Source organism: Gracilinanus agilis, chromosome 2 (genome assembly GCF_016433145.1).
Source record: "Gracilinanus agilis isolate LMUSP501 chromosome 2, AgileGrace, whole genome shotgun sequence".
In the NCBI taxonomy this organism is placed as follows: domain Eukaryota; kingdom Metazoa; phylum Chordata; class Mammalia; order Didelphimorphia; family Didelphidae; genus Gracilinanus; species Gracilinanus agilis.
Genome location: NC_058131.1, coordinates 679,180,280 through 679,200,795, shown reverse-complemented (window position 1 = coordinate 679,200,795; position 20,516 = coordinate 679,180,280). Strand labels below are relative to the sequence as shown.

The 20,516-nt window shown below is 48.5% G+C and overlaps 1 protein-coding gene across 1 annotated transcript in view; it reads right to left on the bottom strand.

Moving 5' to 3' along the window:
* Positions 1-8,548, bottom strand: part of HCN4 (hyperpolarization activated cyclic nucleotide gated potassium channel 4) — a 131,549-nt gene extending 123,001 nt beyond the window's left edge. The window contains exon 1 of the mRNA XM_044662844.1: positions 7,734-8,548. Within this exon, the coding sequence (XP_044518779.1) occupies positions 7,734-8,548 (815 nt within the window). The remainder of the gene's footprint in view (positions 1-7,733) is intronic.
* Between the last annotated feature and the right edge of the window lie 11,968 nt (positions 8,549-20,516).

The following is a 20,516-nucleotide window of genomic DNA, read 5'->3' as shown; positions in this document are numbered from 1 at the left end:
CTTCTGATTCTTCCTGGAGACCGGAGAGATGCCACGGTCCACGGAAACCTAATTGATTAATGGGGACCCCGCGGCCACCCTACTCCCAACATTAATTAACACGTCTTGTCTTGGAAGGATGGATTTGATCCAGGGAGCAGCAGACAGGGCTGGCCAGAGGCACAACAGGAAAAAGCCCTGACCAACAGGAGGGAGATATTTATTAACCCGAGTTTCCAGGATGCCAGTGTTATCAGACTGCCGGGGCTCAGTCCTGCCTACTGAATTTAATCCACAAGCATTAACCGAGCCCCAATATGTTAACAACTCAGTAAGCTGGCGAGACAAGGAGAGAAGTCGGTGGCTTGGCTTTGGGGGTTGTTTGGAGGTTCACATTCTGGTTAGAACCAACAGAAATATAATCAAGTGCTGCCATATGGTCGAGAGAGCAAGCAGTAAGAAGTCCTGGAAACGAGAGGGATGGGAGTTCTTTCGTTCATTCGGTGGATTCGATATACTTTTATCGAATACCTACTGTGTGCCAGGCACTGTGTTAAGCGTGGGGGATACAAAGAGGCAAAAGACAATCCCTGCCTTCAAGGAGATAATCTGCCTACAAATCCTAGGAGTCTAGATCGAGAGAGGCAAAAAACCTTAGAGATCATTCCCTTCTGCAGGTGGTAAAACAGAGGCTAAGAGATCTACGCAGGGTCACGCGAACAGATGTGGCAGAGTCCGGATTGGGATAGAGAGACTTTGACTCCAAATCTAGCCCTGTTTCCAAGGAATCTTATGGACTGGTCTCAGGCAGGAGGGTGGGTTGGAGCTAAATTTTAATTTAAAAATCTTTAGAAAGAGGCATTAAGAAGGGAAAGAATTTATATGGAGGTTTGTTTGGCTTGACTAAGCATGCTTGTTAAAAGGGGTTTTGTTCTTTGAGTTGGTTTCTTTTTTTAATTGGGAGAGGGGAAGGTGGGAAGGAAAGATGATAAATGCTTTTTTGAAAAAAAGAATTAAAAATATTTTTGCTCTCCGTCTGTCAGGCCTCTAGTGAGGGAAGAATGAACTCTGGGTGAAGAGGAAACTAAGTTACAGGAAATGGGATAGATGAGGACCAAAATATATAGTTGTCTTTGTCCAGTGGGTGGTGCTAGGCTTGGCGTGTTAGAGAAACTGGCATTGTCCTTGCGATGGGGCAGAGGACCGTGATCCTCTTGGTCATCAATGTTCAGGACCTCCACAGGGCCAAGGTGAAAACTGAAGGCAATGTATCTGCCAGCAGTTAAATTGGCTCAGTGGAAGGCAAGAGAAGAGGACCATCAGAATGAACTACCTGACCTTTCAATAAGGGGCCATCCAGCATCTTCTCCATCCACTGAGTCCCTCTTCAGCACTCAGCTGGGGATCTCTGGGAAAGACTTCTGACTTGAACTGACCTGAATTCCAAACTCCATTGCTTAGGACACGGATCATGACTGCCAGAGAGAGAGACAGAGACAGACAGACAGACAGAAACAGACAGAGAGACAGATGAAGAGGAAGAGGAGGAGGAGGAGGAGGAGGAGGAGGAGGAGGAGGAGGAGGAGGAGGAAGGAGATAGAAACAGAGAGAGACAAAGAGGAGGAGGAGGAAGGAGAGAGAGACAGAGACAGAGAGAGAGAGGAGGAGGGAGAGGGAGAGAGAGACAGAGAGAGAGAGACAGAGAGAGGAAGAGGAGCAGGGAGAGGGAGAGAGAGACAAACAGAGAAAGAGAGAGAGACCACCTTTTCATTCCTACAAATGCACAAGTCTAGAAGCCAAGGAGCCCCCCTGAATGCAGGCAGCAAGCAACCCACAGGCATCTGAGTTCTAAGCTCCTCCCTGAGAAAGCTAGAAGTTGGGCTCTTCCAGGAGGTCTGGCCTGGAATCTACAATAAATGGACAGTTTGATCCCCAGAGACCAGGGTTAGCACGTCTTCAGAGCTCAAGAAAGCTGCCTGGCCTGGCCTGGCACAGCAAGCTGACAGCACCTTTCAGACAGCTAACCTTGGAATTCCCCTTTGAATCCTGGCTCCTCTTCCTCCCTCCCCACTAGCCCTGCAGCTAACTGTCTGTTCCATCTTGGAAGCTTTGAACCCACACTGACAGTCACTCCCAGGAGTCCTAGGCAGCCTGAGGAATAGCTTCTTTCCCCTTCCCCAAGGAAAGCACTTGGCGCATAATAGATGCTTATAAATATCTGCTGACTGACTTACCTTTGGTCATATTAGGCAGGTCAGCCTGATGAGACCAGCCACCAGCCTCCTCCTTCCTCTATCTCTTCTTCTCTTCCCTTCTTCATCCTCCCCTTAGCTTTTTCCTCCTTGAAATTATTATTAGTATTACTATAAGGGTTCCAGCTCATGGGCAATAGAATCCAAGTACAATACATTCTCTCTACACTGTCACTTCCAGGATAGCTCAGGGAGAAGATGGATGAATAAGAGCCAGAAATAGCTAGAAAATGTTGCCTCATTCCCTAGGATCCCCACTCTTCCACCCTTCTCCATTATCTCCCTGACAAGTAGGACCCAGACCAGTCCTAGGAGCCATGCTTTCCACTGACCCCAGCCCACATTCTTCACTGTTAGTTCTTGGGCAGCAAATAAATACCACAGGGAAATTCCAGGACCCTCAGGGATTCTGAAGATTAGTGCTGAAGTGTCCCTCTTTTTGAAGACAGAGCCAAGGGTCAAAGGATAAAGGAGACAAGGAGGGGAATTATGCCTGGCTTCTAGACAAATAGCAGGTGGCCACAGTAGGAGCTCAAGGAAGCATCCTCTCTTCCCAGGTCAGCAAGTCAAAAGGGACAAGAATTCACAAGAAGCTGAGGCAGGAAAGCCTTCTTCCCTGCCATATTCAACGTCCTCTATTTGGCTAAGGATGTCTCTTCCCAAGAACCTTTTGGAGAACTACAGCCTTAATACATAAGGGCAGAAAGCATTGCTTTGGGGTCTTCCAAGGAAATGAGCTGAGAACTTCAGGTGAAACATTCATTCCAGGAGCATCAGGGACAAAAAGAAAAATCATTTGTTCTGTCCTGTAAGTGAAGGCAGCTATGATAGGGTTTATCACTTGTTTTCTCCATTCTAAGCATTCTCCACTTTTTTGTGTCCTGGATCCCTTGGGCATTGTCTGGTGAATTTTATAGATCCTCCTCAAAATCCTGTTTTGAAAGGCATAAAATAAAGCCCAGAGGGACGACAAAGGAAACTCATTATAATCAAATATAGTTACCAAAATCCTCTTTAAAATCGAGTTCATGGACCTCCAGTTTCGAAGGAGAAGAATAAACATTTATTAGGTATCTGCTATGTGCCAGTCTTTGCTAATAAATATTACCTCATTTAATCCTCATGTCCACTCTGGGAAGGAGGAGCCAGGATTATTTATATTTTAAAGTTGAAGAAACTGTTCAAAATGTGAGCTCCTTGAGGGCAGGGGCAGGCTTGGGGACTTTTCTTGATATCTTCAGCCATTAGTAGAGTGCCCGGTGCCTAATAAATGCTTGTTGACTAAGTATGGAAAACTGGGCTGCTGTCTTCTCCCTCATTCCCCACAGGGAGATTCCCCAGGCATCACCTTCCCACACCGAGCACCAGAAGATAAACGAAGGGAATTCGGAGGGAGGTCACAGCCAGAAGAAGCTGGCCCTCACCGTAGCCTGGCTGGTGACCTTCTTGGAAGTAAAATATAGGCATGCACACACACACAGACACACAAGCAAATACACACACACACAAAGACCCAGAGGCTTGGCACACATGTAAACACACACGGATCCAGACGCGAATAACGAGCAAACGCAAGTACACACACAGATACAAGCACACAAAGACCCAGGCGCCCAGGTCCTCAGGCACACACACACCGACAGACCTGGGCACATAAATCCAGATGCTCTAGGCATATGTACAACAGAAGCACACAGGCGCACACACAAACCCTCAATGTGCATTACTAATCAAGGGGGACTGATTCAAACACCCGACATGGAATTCTTGGTTAAGGTCAGCTCCGTTCCTAAGCACCGGCCTGTATTCTCTCTCTCTCTCTCTCTCTCTCTCTCTCTCTCTCTCTCTCTCTCTCTCTCTCTCTCCCCCCCTTGAAGGACTATTTTGAATGTCTGTTTCACTTGTTTAAAGTTTCCACCCCTTGGGGGGCCACCATCTCCAGGAGTGCCTTGTCCCCAGTTACCCTGAATGTCACCACCCAGTATCTGCTGGGAGCAAGGGATTCTGCCAGGGCCTTGGAAGGGCAGGGTACAAATAAAGGGAAAAGCCAGTGGGGTAGAAGACATCCAGAAACCAAAATACCAGGCCTATTTTTCTTAGGGGAAAAAAAAAAGTTAAAAATCAGGAAGAAGGGAAGGTCTGACTCTCAAAACAGACTAACAATAGAAGAAAGGGCTAAAGGAACCAATAGGAAGAAGAGTTCATGACAAGGAAGAGACCAAGGCAGTCCCAGAAGAAGGGGATCTGGAATCACATCCCGGATTGTTCTGGGCCCTCCGAGTTTCACACCAATCCAGGCCTCTGGTAACGCACACCTTAGTCACTCTCCAGGGAGCTGTCGATGCTGGGAACGGCGGCTGCCACAGATCGCCTGAACTCCAAACCGCAAACTCAATCTATCATGGTGTGCCAGCTTTTCTTTATTAAACCAATTCTGCTGGATCAATGCTTCCTCCCCGTTAAAAATTATGAATAAATCTCCAACTGTCCAGAGAAAGTGCTTTCATAAATCTTTCTGTGGGATACGTAGACTGGAGTTGTGCTGGTGTGCAATCAACCATGGGCCAGGAATAAACTCCAGTAACTAGTGCCCAGAGGGGGCTGGGCTGCCTGGTGAAAGAGTCTTAGAGACTATGGATGAAAACGTGGCCAGGAATATGTCAGCCCCCAGGACCTCTGAGATCCTGAGAGAGCCCAACGTTTGGAAGAGAGTAGAAGAGTGGAGGAGGAAAATAAATCTAGGAAAACCTGGATTCAAATCCCAGCTCAGAGGCTTACTGACTGCATGACTATAGGCAAATTGCTTAATAATGTTTCTGAGACTCAGTCTCTTCATCTATAAAATGGGGATAATCATACTTAAGCCTAAGGAGAAAAGAACCTTAGAAGCCTTAAAGTGATAGAGAAATGGGATGGCTAGTCTGGCTAAGGAAGGTGTCAGTGAAGCAGAACACTAAATGTCTTGTCTACTCTGTCCCAAGATTTGCAGAAACCAAGGCTTCCACCCCCAAAATCAGAGCCCTGATCAACCATTTCAGATAAAACTGACTTGTTCCTCTCTTGCTGTCAATCATAAGTCTGGACATGGTCTTTCCCTTGCTCTGTTCCCAGGAGTGTGTAGCAGGGAGATTTCATTGCAGGAATGAAGGATTAGTGAATGGACCCATTGATAATTTATATATATATATATATATACACATGTGGGCAACACTTTTATGGTACCTTACGGTTTACAAAGTGCTTTAAATACATTATCTCATTTGATATGGATAAGGAGGCCATCTGGGCATGGGAAGAGGAAGGGGAAGGATAAAGGGAGGGAAAACAACTAGGTCCTAGGTCTTCAATGCCCTGGGTGAGGAGTCTTCCTTCCATGTGTGTAGAAGATAGTGGGGGGAGTTAACTGGATGGGGGGAAAGTCAGGGAAAGAACCAATGAAAGTGTTTCACTAAGGCCATAGAAATGGGTACCCCAAAGGTGCTTAATAAATGCTCACTTGTTGATTGATGTATGAATAGATATGCACCAGCATGATTAAGGTCAGCCAGCAATAGCCCCCACATAAAGACATGCTTGGGCAGGTGGGTTGGTAGCCAGGGGAGAGACTGTGGTCCTAATCTGGGTCTTTGGGCTGGCATGTTAAGGCTCAGGGTCTCCCTGTTAGTCCTTCTAGTACTCCCATGCATCTTTGATTCCTTTCAGAGGTCAAAAGGGTTCAAAGACACTCAGGGCATCATCAACCAAGCAACCCACTTAGATACAAGTCCTGCCACCTTCTCTCACAAGCTTGCTCCTGTCATATGATGGGAGGTGAAGCCGATCTTCAGGAGGGTGGCACTGGGGAGCCAAAGGTGGCACGTGGCAGTGTCTCAGGAAACCCTGGGGCTTTGCCACACAACTTGGCATCTGCCACTGTTTGCTTGGCCTGCCCTACAGATCAATGATCTCCCCTCTCCACCCTTTGGGGAGAACGGCAGAGGCAAACAGTCCCCAAATACAAAGAGGTCCCTGCTCACTGCCTATTTTAAGCAGAGAATGTGGCTTCACTGGACATTCCCAGCAAGAGAAATCTCTCTCATTGGATGAAAAATGTCTTTGCTCTCATTACAAACCTGGCTTCCCTGGAGTTTGCAAAGAAGGCTCTGAGCTGAGAAAGCGCTCATTAAGATAGGCAGACAAGGAAGGAGGGAGGGAGAGAGGAAGAGAAAGAGGGGAAGGCTTAGAGAAAAGACAATGCTGAAGAGTCCCAGGCTGAAATCGAGACAGGCTGCACCCCCTCTACCCTCACTAGAGCTGATGGAAATGCCCCTGCCCAGCCTGGTGCCCAGAACCCAGCCTGAGATGTCCAGAGAAGATGCTTTCCTGACCTCAGCTGGCCAGCACCAGGACCTGGAATCAATAGACAGTCTTTACTTTTCAGGAAACATCCCACCAGACTTGATGGCTACTTGGCTGCTCAGACCCAGAGCACTGGGATGATATTGGGGGACGGGAAACCTTCTAGTCATCATCACTCAAAACCAATGGAGGCCAGTGACTGCCCCAGGGTGGAGACCAATCCCTGCGGCCATCTGGGGCACCAGAGATGTCCAGAATGCTCCCGAATTCTTGGGACAGCCTCTTCCCATGAGCAAGCTAGGTATCCTGCTGGGAGCATCCGACAAGGTCACTCAGCCCTGCTTGTTTTGGACCTAAACTAGCCAAGAAGCTCTGAGCTCATAGCCTGATCTGATGCTAGGGTAGGTCGGGGATGTAGGTAGGTGTCGCCTCATTTCATCGGGGTCCCAGACCCTAAGGCAGGCACCACAGCAGCTCTACTCTTCAAATTATTCAGTGGTTCCCCTGGCAAGCAACAGACTGTCCCCCCAAGAGCCAGTGTTCAACTCCCAGGGCTCTGAGCCAGGGCCCCCCACGGATACCTACAAATAAACTTCTCTGGGCCCAGAGGCCCCAGGGTGAGGATCCCCTGCAGAGGTAGTAGTGGTGCCTTCCCTGTTTCCCCATTAAGCTTTGTGACTTGATGCCAGTGCGGTAACTGCTGCTGCATGCAGTTCTCACTGGACCTCTCTCTCTTAACTCGGTAGGCCTCATGGGGCTGTAGCCCCTGGTGTCCAGATCACTAGGGCCTCAGCAGGGCTGGCCAGCAGAGACAGGGCTGCCTAAGCGAAGCAGGCTGGGTGGGCTAGGCTCTGCTAATCTGCCCCCTCCCCTGCTTCTGAGGATCTTCTCCACCTCCTGCTTTGTCCTAGCCCCAGGGGTGCCCTGTGTCTGATGGGCCAGAGAAAGGCTGGGGAGGGAAGCTGGGCACACACCGGCACAAAAGTTCCCTGGATATATCAGGAGCACATCTGAGGGTGCAGGCTTCTCTCTCAACCCACTGAGGGAGAGAAAAGTTGGCTCAGCCAAAAGCTTGGTGAGGTGGGTAGATGGTGGGGAGAAGTGTGCCCAAAGTGTGTGTGGAGGGGGTGGGGGGCAGTAGGGCTGGGGCCCAATCCTTCTTACCTGAAGTCACTGTAAGGATGGATAATCCAAAAACCGGCCGACTTAACCCTTTCTTGTTCGCGCTCCACGGCCTTCTGGCTGCCGAACATCCTCAAGGAGAATTTGTTGACCCCTGGCTGGAGCATAGCTCCAAACTGGCGCTGCATGAAGCCCGCCTGGCCCAGCCTCGCCTCATCGTCAGGGACGATCTGGTCGCCCCCTGACCCTCCTTCCACTTTGATGCAGGTGGCAGAGGCGCCGGAGGGCTGCTCCGCAGAGCAAGAGGGCATCGGGGACTGCCCCAGGGACTCCGGGGGCTCGGGCTCCCCGTCCAGGCCCGGGGGGCTCTTGTCCTCGCAGGGGGACGCATCGCCCTCGCCTATGAGGCGCTTCTCCTCTGCCGAGTCGCGCAGGTGGCTGCTCCCGCCGCCACCACCACCGCCACTGGAGCTTGTGCCGCCGCCGCCACCACCACCACCACCACTACCACCGCCGCCGCCGCCACCGCCGCCGCCGCCTCGGCTGGTCAGCGAAGACAGGCTACCTCGGAAGCGCCGGCAGTCCCCGTTGGTGCTGGACTTGGCCGCGCCACCGCCGCCGCCGCCACTACGGCTGCCCACCTCAGTCTCCATGATGCCTGGGGCCGCGCTCCGGGGCTCCCCACCACCCGCAGCCGCCGAGGGCGAGGGCAGGGGCCGAAGACGGATGCTCTTCCTGCGGGTGTCCTTGTCACTTTCCTCCTCGTCCTCCTCCTCGTCCATGATCCAAGCCTTAGGTCCCACCTGCTGCGGGAGACTGTAGAGTCGCTTGCGCATGGACGGCGGCAGCTTGTCCATGGCGCCTGGAGAGGGAGGGGACAGAGGGGGGACCCCCGTGCAGGCGACTCAGGGGGCCGGGGTTCCCGCCAGGGACATGCCCTCCGCTGCCTCTGCCGCTGCCGCTGCGGCCGCCGCTGCCGCCGCCGCCGCCGCCGCCTCCCTCAGCCGACCATGCCCGTCCGTCCGCAGGCTCCGTGAGGGAGGAGGGAAGGAGAGGAGAGAAGCAGCCTGCCCGCTTGCCCGCGCCGCCGCCGCCGGGCCGGCCCGCTGCGCCGCGCCCCCTTCCCGGGGGCGGGGATGGCGCGGGGCTCGGGGCGGGGTGTCCCCCAGCCGCCCCAAAGCGTGGCGCTCAGGGGCGCGGCGGGCAGCCCGGCTGCGGAGGGGCGCCCCGCCTCCCCACGGGGAACAAAAGGCGCCGCCGCGGAGACCGGCAACCGGGCATGGGCAGCGCAGACGCGGCGAGAAGAAGGAGGAGGAGGAGGAGGAGGAGAAGGAGGAGGAGGAAGAGGAAGAGGGAAAGGAGGGGGGCCGCCCCGCACAGACCAGCGCTCTGCCAGCCGCCGCCGCTCCGTCTGCCTGACCGGCCTGGTCTGTCCGTCCGTCGGTCCGTCCGTCCGTCGGTCGCTCAGCCCGGCCCCCTCCACACCTCTTCTCCCTCCCTTCCTCCCTCCCCCTCCTCCTCCTCCTCTTCTTCCTAGGTGCCCCCTCCCCCTCCTCCCTCCTGGGCCACCCTGGGGCGCACGCTGCAGCCGAGCGGCCCGCCGGGCTTACATCACTGGCCACCTCCCCGGGAGCGCCCTCCGGCAGCGCTCCGGCTCCCGAGCCCCGGAATATTCATGAAGCCGGCGCGGCTCTCGGGTTGCCATAGGAGCGGCTCCAGCCAGCCGGGCCTGCCTACCTGAGCATCTTAAAGGGGCAGAGGAGTGGGGACCTAGGAACCCTAGCGGGAGGGCGGGGGCGGTTAGGACGGCCAGAATAGGGGTTCAGGGAATGCACCCTCGAGAAAGAGGCTCTCTGCCTTACCCTAATGGAGCGGGTACCGGGCCACTGCAGCTCTCGTGGGGAGAAGGGGGTAGGGGGCGGCAGTGGTAGACCGCAAGAGGCGGCAGGCGGCGGGGTGGAGGGGAAATCTGGAGGGGGCGGGGCAAGGTGTGCTCTCCAGTTCAGTGACTCGCCAGATGGATCGCCAGAGGGCTGGGGTGCAGCCCGAATCAGCCCCAAGTCTCTAGCCCTGCCCTCTTGCGCTGGGAGCTAATTTCCAAGCTCGGCTGCTTCCCGAGGCGGGGAGGATGAGGCTCAACGGTCTACCCCCGCCCCAATCCACACATATGCTTTATCCCACCCTGGCCTCCTATTCCCCACCGGGGGCCGCTGGATAAACCTCTAGGCCTGGCGAAGGGGCAGAGAAGGGCGGGGCTGGGAACCGGTGACTCGGGGCCTTAGACCCAGACCTGGTGTGCACGCCGCCTTGGTGCTGAAGCCCAAGTCATTCATAAATTCGTCCCCGCGTGCTCTAGACTCTGCGCTGGGAAAGGCGGGAGTGGAGAGCTGGACTGGGCCGGGTTGGGGAAACCCCACGCCCCTGGGGGGAGGGAAAGGGCGGGGGCGCCCTCTGCCCACTCCAACTGTCTTGGGAGCAGACCTCGGGGAGACTCTAGTTCCACTAGAGACTCCGCCCCACCTCCGCCCGCCGTTCCTATCCTGGGCCGCAGCTTCCCCGAGAGCTCACCGGATGCTAGGGAGAGGGGAAGGGGAGGCACGAGGGAAAAGGAGACAGGAGACTCGCGGAGGCGCCAGGCACTCCGGTGGGGACTCGCCCAGACTTGTCAGCCCATTCCAGGTTCTGACTTCGAGGAAATGCGGCCTGCGGCTCAGCGGCCGCCAGCAGCCTCCTGGTTTTCCCCTCCCTCAACTCCATTCTAGCAATAACCCTAATAAGCACACCCCACCCCCATCCAGGACAGTGAAACCCAGAGGACTTGGGAGCCTGAATCAGAACTGGGGCCAATGGCGTGGGACTGTCATGAGGACCATAAGGCTAAGGGGAAGTCCTGGAGCAGAGAGGTTGGGGACTGTTTGGGGCTGCTCATTTACTGTCTGCTTAGAGAATTTACCTTACTCCGTTACTTGCCTTCTTGCCTTTAGGACTCTCCCAATTCTTTCTGAGGAAATTTGAGTGACAGAGGGACAGATGGCATTGTATCAGACAGGGCAGCCAGGTCCCGACCACAAAGCTCTGAAAGCTGACACCCAGCTCCCCAAGAAAGGACGCAGAACTCTTACTTCCTTACCCAGATGCACAGCCCTGTTCTTCTTGGCAAAGAGAAGCAGAGGTAACAGAGAGACTGGGAATTGCCAAAATGATTTCTCAGATCAAAAAATCCATTCGTTTCCCCGCATGTGCACACATGCAAAGCCAGTAGGCATGACTTGGGTCTGAAAGTGATATATGCCCAAGGAAAGACACTGTTGTCTCTCCTTAGGGAGAAAAGAGGGGAAGGACAGACTCTGGGACTCACCTCTGTAGGACTAGGATTAATGGATTCCATTCTATTTTTGACACCCCCCCTTTTTTTTTTTTAAGTTTTCGCTGTGCATTTCATCTTTTATTTACTAGCAGAAAGATTTTGGGCAAGTCACCTAGCTCCTCTGAGCCTCAATCTCCTCATACAGTAAAGTGAGAGGATTGGATCAGATGACCTCTAAGATTCATTAGGGAATATGGAGAAATTCAACATAAAGTAAATGTTTTCTATGGAATTTAGGCATTTAAAGGATAGAGGCAGTGCAGTGAAGTGGGAAGAGGCTAGATTCTTTGGAGTCTCATCTTTGCCGCTTGTTTAAGCATCTTAGGCAAGTTATTTCACTTCTCTGGGAACTACTTTTAAAAATAAGGGCTCAGAGCTTCATAGGTAGTATTGCCTAGTGAATATGGCATTGAACTTGAGGAAAAGAAAACGAGATTCAAATCTTGCCTTACATACTATAGCGTTGGGACTGATGAATGAATCATTTGGTATCTGTTAGCCTTAGTTTCCTCATCTCTCTATTAAAAGAGTTGGACTCTGATGGACTCAACACATTTTCTAGATCTAAATCTATGACTCTTTGGCCTGTCTGGGGTCTCACAGGAAGCAAAGAGTAGAACCAGGTTTCAAACTGAAGTCTTTGTAGGTAGTCTACACCTTACTTCTTTCCACTTCATCCTGGTGAAGATGACCCAGTTGAAAGACCCTGTGAATCCTAGTCATCGAATGCCACATCCTCTGGGAAAACTGATCTCATCTTTCTAGTTAGGAATGGTCTTTCTTTCCTCAGAACTCTCAGCACTGTGCACTTCTCTGATGTTCTTATATTCAGTGTCCTTATTTGGTCATATTTCTTCAGAATAAGTGAATCAAAGAGGTACAAATTTGAATGTAGGATATAATTTTGATGGGTGAAGATTTAGGAAGTTGCAAGAAAGGCAGAGCACTCCAATAGGATCATAGATTTTAGAGCTGGAAAAACCCTTAGAGATCATTTGGGCAACTCCTGGTTTAAGGAATAGAACAAAAGTCCAAGGAGCTAAAGGGATCTGCCCATCAACAAGCAGATTATAAGCAAGAGGGCCCATATTGGAAACAGGATCCAGGGCTTGAAATCAATTTCTGTCCACCAAACCATGCTGCTTCTGGTAGTTTGGGCTGAAGGTTGGGACTGGGATCTAGGTTGGGGGTCAGTAGCGAGGTTTAATTTCCTATATAATTTCTCATCCTGACTTTCCAAAACTCTTCCTCCCTCCTCAAGTTCTCATCTTCCTTTTATTATATGGCACTTAGTATACCTCTCTACTGACCTTATTCTTTAATTACAGCCACTTATGTATTCATCTCCCCCACAAAACCTATCTATTCTTTATATCTCTTCCAGTGTTTATTAGTGTTCTGAGCACAGTAGATACTTAGTAAAGGTTTGTTAAATGGAATTTAGGGGGCTGTGTCAGGATTCAGTTTGAGGTTAGGTTTTGGATTTGCTGATGCAAATCCTAATATTTGAGTTATTAGATTTGGGGATTGGGCTAAGGTCCCTTCCAGCATTGGCTTCTGATCTCTCTCCTGAGTGCTTTTACCCCTCAGTTTTACCATTGCTAAATAGCAACATGGCCTCCCAGACATGAAATATTTTTCCCCAAGGTGCTTCAGTCTTGTTCTTGAAACATCTGTGCCCCTGATCATCATCTCTACGACACTCCCTTCCCCCAATATACCAAGGAAAAGTTCTCTTTGTGGAGAAGACTGTGTCTCATCTCAGGCTGAGTGGGGGAGGTAGCTCCTTCCTCTCACATTTGCCTTACAGAGTGCACTGTTTATATGGTATATGGAGAAATAACTAGAATAATCCCATCAGCAGTAAGGACTAGCATTTATTTATGCTCTTGAACTGTTCTGATCCTGGAGTCCCTGGCACAGATGGCTTAATCCTAGGATGACCTTGGATATCCTTGGGAGAAAGTATAATTGACTGGACATATGCTAAGGACACCCAGTGTAATAACAGTGATACTGTCCATATACCTTGAATTTAAAAAGTGCCTTTTCTTAGAAGAGGCCAAACACTTCAAGGTTATCTGCTTGAAACTAGCTTCCTTGTTACATAAAATGCTAAACATGCATATGAGGGGATGTGGGGAGAGACACTCTCACTCAGTGAGCATCAGCTCTGGAATTTAGCCACAGTGGAGCAGAGAGGGAATTGGGGAGTGGGTAGAGGCATGGAGATGGTGACCTACTTCCTAAGCCACAGCTCCTTCCACTTCAGTCCAGTATTTCTTTTGTCTGTACCCATGGAGACCACGAAGAAGGATGGGGCTGATGATAACCCTGGGAGATAACATCTTGAGTTTAGTATAGTACGCATCTGGGATTTCGAGTGATGGCCAGAGTAAGGATTAGGGAGGAAAATGAGGTGAGAATATTGCCCTATTGAGCCTCAGAAACCTCTTACTCACCAGAAGTGTGAATATTCTCTCAAGGTACCCTATCAGTGAAGAAATTACCACTAGAAGAGAGCATCCATTAAACCTGAAATAAGCTGGATATTCCCTTCTCTAAATGTTAAATCCCAGACAGGGACTTTTGCTTTGGTCCAACAAACCACCATATATATATATTTCTATATCTATCTATATATCTATACATAGATATATAGATAGATATAGATATAGATATAGGTATATAGATATAGATAGATATAGATATAGATATATATAGATAGTCCACTTTCTTTCTCTAGTCCTACAAGAACCTTTCCTCCTGTATCATCTTTTTAAATGGACGCATGTGCACATGATACTTCAGGAAGATTCCCTATTTTGAAAGGAGGAAAATAAGCCTGATGTTATCCAGAACAAGATTAATCAATTAGCAAGCTCTGAATGATGGTATAACTAGCTCTATGCTAGGTGCTAGAAAAGAGAGTCTAGAATAGTGATGATGAACCTTTTAGAGATGGGAGTGCTGGAGCCCACCTCCATTCCACCCCCCAGACTGAGTGCTGTGCCTGCCCCACCTCTTACCCCAGATAGGGGAGGGAGGAAGCACTCCAGCTGGGCTCTGGGCAGAGGGGCAGATGATGAGACATGCAGGTGAAGAGGGGGAGGAGAGTGGTGGGAGAGCTCTGCATCCCTCCAGCTATGTGTCACGCTATGAGCTATGCTTCCCTTAAACCTAGCTCCTCTCCAACCCCACCACAGGAATCATCTTCACCACAGACTCAACAGGCTGCCTGCCATCTGCGGTGCACCCTCATGCAGCATGTGAGCTGCCCTGCCCCCAGCACCTTACTCCAGACCGCAGAGGGAAGAAGCACTCCCATTGGGCTACTGGGCAAAGGGGTGGGTGAAGTGAGGAATGTCCTCAGGCTCATAGAGAGGGGGAGGGGAACAGCTCTAACCAAGTCCCTCTGGCTTTCTAGTAATGAAGTCTAGAGAGAGCAGTGCATGTGTCCACAGAGAAGGCTCTGTGTGCCATCTTTGGCACCTGTGCCATAGGTTTGCCATCACTGGTCTGGAGGGAAACACTCTAGCTCCTGCCTGGGGGTTCTGTGCTACAGATTAGTGAGAGTTCTCCATATGTAGCTTAGTATCATATCCACCATATTGTCTAGTCATCTTCATGCTATGCCAGTGATAAATTCTATGCTTCCTCACCTACTCTCATCCACCTAAACTCTGACTTCTGCTCTGGGAAGAATAGTAATAATAATAATAACAGTATTTATATAGCACTTTAAGGTTTGGAAGGCTCTTTACAAAAATGGTCTCATTTGATCATAACAATCTTAAATAATAGGTGCTTTTATTATCTCCATTTTACAATTAAAGAAACTGAGGCAGATAGAGGTTAAGTTACTTGTTCAGGGTCATACAACTAGTAAGTATCTGAGACTAGATTTGAACTCAGGTCTTCCTGACTCTAGTCCAACACTCCATCTACAGTGCCACCCAGAAACCAGATCAACTCTATCATTCCAGGAAAGGACATGTCAATTCATGATCTCTTTGGCTCAGCTCACCATCTCTATGACCTTCCAGACCAAGTCCTCCCCTCCCCTCTCCTCCTCCTACTCCTCCTACTATGTGTAGTCTTTAGAATAGAAGCTTTTTACTGGTATCCTGTTTTGCTTTTTTGTATTATCATTCTCAGAGCTTAGTACAGCATGGGGGACATAGTTAGCACTTAATTAATGCATTTACTTTCATCCATTTATTCAAGAGAATGGCCATCTCTAGTCTCTTGCCCTTGAGAGCTCATCCTCTGAATGGAGATACAAGATTAGCAGACATGTAAAGATAGAACTTTAGGACTAGAGGGGACCTTGGGGAGCATTTCATTCAATTCTTTCATTTTACAGATGGGGAAAATGAGACCCAAAGAAATAAAGTGACTTGCCCAAGGCTGCACAGGTCACTCAAAAAAACCCCAACAACCATCAAACATCTATTAAATGCTTTTATTAGCACTTATTAGAACATATACTCCTGGAGGGCAGAGATTCTGTTTTTAATTTCTTTGCTCCCCAGTGTTTAGCACAGTGTAAGCACTTAATAAATATTTGTTAGCTGGTTGGTCGATGTCTATGTGCCAAGCACCATGCTAGGTAATGGCACAGCAGTCCCCTTAGCCAATCAGTTTACATTCTACTGTGGAAAGGCAATACATACAGATCAAAGTGTATATGGAATAGATATAAAAAGAATATAAGAAAGTTTGGGGGTGGGGGCACTAGTAGCTGGGGGGTATGGATTAAGAAGGGTTTAATAGAGAAGGGAGTGCTTTAGCTGAACCTTGATGGAATTCTAAGAGACAGTGGTAAGGAAAGAGTGAATGTCAGGCATGGGGGTCAGCCAATGCAAAGGAATGGAAGCAGGAGATGGAAGGTTGTGCATGAGAAGCAAGAAAGTCAATTTAATAAGACCAAGGAATATGGAAAGGGGAATCATGTATAAATAGGCTATAAAAGTAGATCTGAGCAGTTTATGAGGATCCATAAATACAAAACAGAAGAGTTTATATTCTATCCTAGAGATTATAGGGAGTGTCCATATCTTGTTGAATTGAGGGGAGGAGGAAGGAAAGTGATGTGTGCATGCATGCGTGTGTGTGTGTGTGTGTGTGTGTGTGTGTGACATGATTAGACCTGCTCACTGGGAAAATTATTTCAGCAGCTGTGTGGAGAATTGCAGAGGGAAAGAGATTTGCAGCAGGGAGACCACTTAGGAGTGGATTGCAATAGCCCAGGTAAGAGAGGATGAGGGGGGCAATTAGGATAGAGAGCCAGGCCTGGAGACAAGAGGTCCTGGGTTCAAATGTGGCCTTGGACGTTTCCTGGCTATGTGACCCTGGGCAAATCACTTAACCCCCACTGCCTAGCCCTTACCACTCTTCTGCCTTGGAATCAATACTTAGTATTAATTCTAACACATAAGATAAGGGTTTAAAATAAAGAAGATGAAGATCTAAATTAAGATGGTGACTGTGAGTAGTGGGAAAGGGTCAGATAATGTGGAGATGGAAACAACAAAATGTGAGAACTGATTGGATAAGGAAAGCTAGGGAGAATGAAGAGTTGAGAACAAAATTGAGGTTGCAAAATGGAAGGATCATAGTGACCTTGATGGAAATTTGGAAATTTAGAAAAGAGATGAATTTGGAGGAAAAGATAATGAGTTCTGTTTCAGGTAAGTTAGGTCTCCTGAACATATAGTTCAAAATGCCTAATGAACAGTTGGTGATTATGGTCTAGAGCTCAGGAGAGAGATTAGGGCTGCAAACATAACTCTAGGGGCATTGTACTTTGTGTCCCCATCTCCTGAGCAAGTTATATCTTGGGGAGCACTTCAATACTTTTAAAGGGAAAAATAAGACTAACCTATATAACCGATATTGTTGCTATCACAGGAAATCATCTTTACAGGAATATTAATTAAATCTGTTGAAGTAGAGAAAAAACAGAGAAGAGGACTCAGGACAGAGCTTGGGGGGTTTCTATAACTAAGGGACATATTATAGATGACGATTAAAGTAATAAATCTAAGACTAGACTCCAAGTTTATTGATTCAAGTCAAGTCAACAAGCATTTATTAAGCTCCTATTATATGTATGTCAGGGTGTATGTATGACTCCTATTATATGTATGTATGACTGGGGTGACGGATACAGCCAAAAACAGTCCCCTGCTCTCAAGATGCTCAATTTAGACATTGGAGATAATCTCAAAGGAAAGGCATTAAGAATAATGAAGACTGGGAAAAGATTCTTGCAGAAGGTGAAACTTTAGTAGAGACTTGAAGGAAGTCAGAGAGGCTAGAAGATAGGAACGAGGGAGGAGAGAGTTCCAAGCATGGAGGACAGCCAGAGAAAATGTCCACAGTCAAGAATTGGATTATTTTTTGGGAGGAACAGTAAGGAGACCAAGTGTCAGTGGATTGAAAAGTTTATATAAAGTATAACAAAAAATTGGAAAGGTAGGAAGGAGATGGGCTATGAAGGCCTTTAAAAACCAGATAGAAGATATGCTATTTGATCATGGAGGTGACAGGGAACGACTGGAGTTGATTGCTTTGGATATGGGGATGAGATATGATCAGATTTGTGCTTTAGAAAGATCAATTTAGTAACTGAGTGGAGGATGGATTGGAGTGGAGACTTAAGACAAGGAGGCCAACCAATAGGCTATTACAATAGTTCAGGAATGAGGTGATGCCCTAGGGCAGTGATGGTGAACCTTTTAGAGACTGAGTGCCCAAACTGCAACCCTCATAGAGCATGTGAACCCCTCCTCCCATCTTAACCTGGACAGGGAGGAAGCGCTCCCATTGGGCTGCTGGGCAGAGAGGTGGGTGATGAGACAAATGTATTCAGGCACACATGGAGAGGGGAGAGAAGCAGTCCCTTCTGGCACATGTGCCATAGGTTCACCAACATGGCCCCAGGATGTTAGCAGTGTCAGGGGAGGAAAAGAATTATAAACAAGAGATCTCATGAAGGTAGAAATGGTAGAACTTAGTAACTGATTGGATATGGTGAGGGTGGTTAGAGAAAAATGAGGCACTAAGGATGACACCTATGCTAGCCTGGTCCTCCCCTCCTTCTAGGACAGAGGTTCTTTATCTCTTTTGTGTCATGATTTCATTTGTGGGTCTAGTCAAGCCCATGGACCCCTTTTCCAAGTTTTGTATATACATGTGCAAAATAAAATACTTAGGATTGCAAAAGAAACCAATTATATTGAAATAGTCTTCATAATGTATTTTTTGAGTTCATAAACCCCATGTAAGGAATTCCTGTTCTGGGGAAGCTGGTTGACACAGTGGAAAGAGTGCCAGTCCTGGAGTCAAGAGGAAATCTAGCCTCAGACACTTCTTAGCTATGTAACTCTGGGCAAGTCACTTAACCCTGTTTGCCTAGTCCTTTGCCCTTCTGTCCTAGCATTGTCACTAGGAGAGAAAGTAGGAGTTAAAAAAAACCCAAACTTCTGTTCTAAGAAGAGGCTGAGATTCCAGGGCTCTGTGTTAATCATTCCCTCACATTCTCCAAACTTCATTCAGATCTCTATGCAGATCTGTGATCTGTAAGGAACCTGTTGACCCCTCCTCGTCTACTTTTTCCAATAAATATCTAAGAAGCTTTAAAGAAGTGTGTGTGTGTGTGTGTGTGTGTGTGTGTGTGTGTGTGTGTGTGTGTGTGTGTGTTGGGGGGAAGGACAGGTTGCCTTGTAATGGCAGGGACCTGGGCTGGGCTGTCTATGGAGGGATCAGACAGTTACACCATGTGTGTCCTCTCTTCCACCTGCCTCCACCCCCAAACACAGCTGCGCACAGGTAAGAGCCAGAGTTTTTCGAGAAGTTCTGGCTTGGGAGGAGGATGTGAAAGTGAGTGGAGGTTGGGGAACCCATTGAGTCCTCTTCACTGCACTGACTAACAGGACCCTAATTCGCAGGCAGATGTGTTTGAGTGAGAGGCTTGCCTGGCACCATTGGGGAGAGTGTCTTGGTGACTTGGTGGAAGAGAAAGAGGAGAGAATACTGGTTTCCAATAGCCACTGGTCTATTTCAGTTCCAGTTTAGGGCACCACTTCATTTTCCTACATCTGTTTCTATGAGCAAATTCCCAGTTACACTTAGGGAGGGGATCTTAGTGCCAGGAAGATCTCTCACTCAGACATGTCTACCTGTAAATTAGGTTCCTATTAGTCAGTGCAGGGAAGAAAACCCAATGCCTTTGGGACCTGATTTGAGTTATACATTTTTAGTTGCTATTAATTGGGAGTTAGAAATGTTGTCTTAGGTTCTAAACTGCTTCCTTTAGCCTCCCTCCACACCTACACACACACACACACACACACACCTGGCTTTCCTTTCAAGGGAAGAAAACAGTATCAGATAAGCAGTTCTACTTCCTGAGCAATTCTCTCTCTCTCTCTCTCTCTCTCTCTCTCTCTCTCTCTCTCTCTCTCTCTCTCTCTTTCTCTCTCTCTCTCTCTCTGGATCTGGGAAATGAGTCTGCAGAGATGTCCATGCCACAGATCCATGATCTCATCAATTGGGGGCACTCCCATTGACTGCAGATCCATTCATTCTCATCTGTAACTTTGATTCTTGTTCTTGTCTGTGGTGCAGTAGATAAGATGATAATCTTGGAATCAAGAGGGGGCTGAGTTCAAAACCTACCTCAGGTACTTATTAGCTGTATGGACTTGGGCAAGTCATTTAACGTTTTTCAACTTCAGTTTCCTCATTTGTAAAGTTGGGGGAATAATAGCACTTATCTCCCAGAGTCGTTATAAGGACAAAATGGGATAATATGTATAAAGTGTTTTGCAAACCTTTCAGGACTCTATAAATGTTTGATATTATTATTTCTATCATCATCATCATCATCATCATCATTGATTTTAGTGTAGGAAGGAATATTGAAGCTGTCTAATTCCACCTTTCACTTAAAATGCAGAGGAGCAATGTGTTTTTCCCAAAATGACACAGACAGTAAGCTACAAAACCAGAATTTCAAACCCAGATTTGGGATCTCAGAGGATACCTAGTTCACCACTTTTATTTACCTATGAGGAAACTGGAATTCAGGCTAGTTAAGTGACTTGTTCAAGGTCACACTCATGATAAGTGTCAGAGGGAGAATTGGCACCCAAACCTTCTTACTGCAGAGCCAGGGATCTTACTGCATTGTTTCCATAGAGGACCCCAGTGCACAGGAGACCATTCTCTAGGCCTTCTAATAAACCACAAATAGCACTGCAGTTCTCAGGCTGTCCATCTGCTGTCTCTTGCTCTTGCTTCCTCACCTGCCCACCTCCATTTCTGATCCTCCATTTCCTGTGTTCTCTCTTTTACACCATTTCTTGCCTGCCGCTCTCCATGGTCCTTAGGACCATTTGCAATTTACCTTCTTTGGAAGCCGTGGGATTCCATGACAACATTTTGTGGTC